Source organism: Epinephelus moara, chromosome 19 (genome assembly GCF_006386435.1).
Source record: "Epinephelus moara isolate mb chromosome 19, YSFRI_EMoa_1.0, whole genome shotgun sequence".
Classification (NCBI taxonomy): Eukaryota; Metazoa; Chordata; class Actinopteri; order Perciformes; family Serranidae; genus Epinephelus; species Epinephelus moara.
The window spans coordinates 41244601-41247694 of NC_065524.1; the positions used below are offsets into that span (position 1 = coordinate 41244601).

The 3094-nt window shown below is 56.6% G+C and overlaps 1 protein-coding gene across 2 annotated transcripts in view; it reads right to left on the reverse strand.

The window, feature by feature from the left end:
* The window catches only part of acss1 (acyl-CoA synthetase short chain family member 1), a 39238-nt gene that overhangs the window by 25395 nt on the left and 10749 nt on the right, over positions 1-3094 (reverse strand). For both annotated transcript variants that reach the window (XM_050071660.1, XM_050071661.1), the window contains exons 4-5: positions 2745-2920; positions 2512-2664 (exon numbers count right to left, since the gene is read on the reverse strand). In XM_050071660.1, the coding sequence (XP_049927617.1) occupies positions 2512-2664; positions 2745-2920 (329 nt within the window). The remainder of the gene's footprint in view (positions 1-2511; positions 2665-2744; positions 2921-3094) is intronic.

The following is a 3094-nucleotide window of genomic DNA, read 5'->3' on the forward strand; positions in this document are numbered from 1 at the left end:
GCAGCTCAGGACGCAGTTCAGGATGCAGCTCAGGACGCACGCAGCAGCTCAGGACGCAGTTCAGGATGCAGCTCAGGACGCAGTTCAGGATGCAGCTCAGGACGCACGCAGCAGCTCAGGACGGACGCAGCTCAGGACGCACGCAGCAGCTCAGGACGCAGCTCAGGACACAGCTCAGGACTCAGGACGCAGCTCAGACCTCAGGACGCAGCTGAGGACGCAGCTGAGGACGGACGCAGCAGCTCAGGACGGACGCAGCAGCTCAGGACGGATGCAGCTCAGGACGGACGCAGCTCAGGACGCAGCTGAGGACGCAGCTCAGGACGCAGTTCAGGATGCAGTTCAGGATGCAGCTCAGGACGCACGCAGCAGCTCAGGACTCAGGACGCAGCTCAGGACTCAGGACGCACGCAGCAGCTCAGGACTCAGGACGCAGCTCAGGACGCACGCAGCAGTTCAGGACACACGCAGCAGCTCAGGACGCACGCAGCAGCTCAGGACGCAGCTCAGGACTCAGGACGCAGCTCAGACCTCAGGACGCACGCAGCAGTTCAGGACGGACGCAGCTCAGGACACAGCTCAAGACGCAGCTCAGGATGCAGCTCAGGACGGACGCAGCTGAGGACGCAGCTGAAGACGGATGCAGCTGAGGACGGATGCAGCTGAGGACGGACGCAGCTGAGGACAGATGCAGCTGAGGATGGATGCAGCGGAGGACGCAGCTCAGGACGCAGCTCAGGACGGATGCAGCTGAGGACGGACGCAGCTCAGGACGCAGCTCAGGACACAGCTGAGGACGGACGCAGCTCAGGACGCAGCTGAGGACGGATGCAGCTGAGGACGGACGCAGCTCAGGACGGACGCAGCTCAGGACGGACGCAGCTGAGGACGCAGCTCAGGACGGACGCAGCTCAGGACGCAGCTGAGGACGCAGCTCAGGACGGACACAGCTCAGGACGGACACAGCTCAGGACACAGCTCAGGACGGACGCAGCTCAGGACGGACGCAGCTCAGGACGCAGCTGAGGACGCAGCTCAGGACGGACGCAGCTCAGGACGGAGCTCAGGACGCAGCTCAGGACGGACGCAGCTCAGGAGGCATCTCATGACGGACGCAGCTCAGGACGCAGCTGAGGACGCAGCTCAGGACGCAGTTGAGGATGCAGCTCAGGACGGACGCAGCAGCTCAGGACGGACGCAGCTCAGGACGCAGTTGAGGATGCAGCTGAGGACGGACACAGCTCAGGACGCAGCTCAGGACGCAGCTGAGGACGGACGCAGCTCAGGACGCAGCTCAGGACGCACACAGCAGCTCAGGACGGACGCAGCTCAGGACGGACGCAGCTCAGGACGCAGCTCAGGACGCAGTTCAGGATGCAGCTCAGGACGCACGCAGCAGCTCAGGACGCAGTTCAGGATGCAGCTCAGGACGCAGTTCAGGATGCAGCTCAGGACGCACGCAGCAGCTCAGGACGCACGCAGCAGCTCAGGACGCAGCTCAGGACTCAGGACGCAGCTCAGACCTCAGGACGCAGCTCAGACCTCAGGACGCAGCTCAGACCTCAGGACGCAGCTCAGGACGGTGATGAAAAGAAAGGAAAGAAAAGGAGAAAAGGATGTCAGGAAGGAACGACTTTGGAAAAAGCAAATGAGGGGTAGAGAAGGAGGTAGGCAAGGAGACAAGGAGGGAAAGGTATGGAAAGAAAAGGGGATGTAACGAAGTGGACAAGGAGGTTAGGTAGGAATGGAAGAAATAGAGATACAAAAGGAGAGGAAGGGGGCAGGAAAGAAAAAAGGAGATAAAGAAGGAGGGAAGGAGATAGGAAAAGGAGATGTGTAGGTAGGGAACTGAAAGGGGATGCAATAAAGTAGATAAGGAGGTAAAAAAGGAAAGAAGGAGGTAAGGAGGCAGGATATCAGATAGGGATGAACAAAGGAAGTAATGAAGTAGACAAAAAGGATGTTAGGAAGGAAAGAAAGAGGTGAAGAAGATAGGGATGGAAAACGGAGATAAGGAGAGAGGAAATAAAAAAGAGAAGGAGAGAAGGAGATAGAATAGGAGACAAAGGAAGGGAAAGAAAGACGAGGAGGAGGTAAAGAAGGAAGCAGGAAAGGAGAGAAGGAGGCAGTGAAAGAGAAAAGGAGGTCAGGTGACATGTGAATGTACCTGGTGTGTCAGCGAGGTGTACAGCAGGTATCAGGTGTGTGTGTACCTGGTGTGTCAGCGAGGTGTACAGCAGGTATCAGGTGTGTGTGTGTATACCTGGTGTGTCAGCGAGGTGTACAGCAGGTATCAGGTGTGTGTGTGTACCTGGTGTGTCAGCGAGGTGTACAGCAGGTATCAGGTGTGTGTGTACCTGGTGTGGTGTGTACCTGGTGTGTCAGCGAGGTGTACAGCAGGTATCAGGTGTGTGTGTACCTGGTGTGTTAGTGAGGTGTACTGCAGGTATCAGGTGTGTGTGTACCTGGTGTGTCAGTGAGGTGTACAGCAGGTATCAGGTGTGTGTGTACCTGGTGTGTCAGCGAGGTGTACAGCAGGTATCCGGCCTGTGTGTGAACGACACCTTTAGGCTTCCCCGTACTTCCTGATGTGTAGAGAAGAAACAAAAGATCTTCACTGTCCATCGGCTCCGGGGGACAGACGGGGGACTGAGAGGACATCACCTGTAAGGTACAACAGGTAACTGCAGTACCTGTGATACTGATGGTACAACTGATACTGTAGGACAGGCAAGATGTCTCACCTGCTCCAGGGGGACGTCCAGGTGTTCCATCACAGCAGGGTTGTCCGTCCTCTGAGAGACGAACACGTGTTGGACGGTGGGACAGGTCTTCACTGCTGTGTCCACTGTGGACTTGAGGTTGATGAGTCGTCCGCCCCTCACACCTTGGTTACAGGTGACCACAGCTTTACAGCGGGCTGTGAACACAACACAGGTACAGGTGTGATGGGTTACAGCACCTGTTTACTGTCATTACATCAGAGTCCTACTGGGACCTGACATGATCTCCACTGGTTTCTCATACTGCTGGAAAATATGTTTCCAGTGGAAATATAAAACCTGAGACACACACACACAGACACACACACACA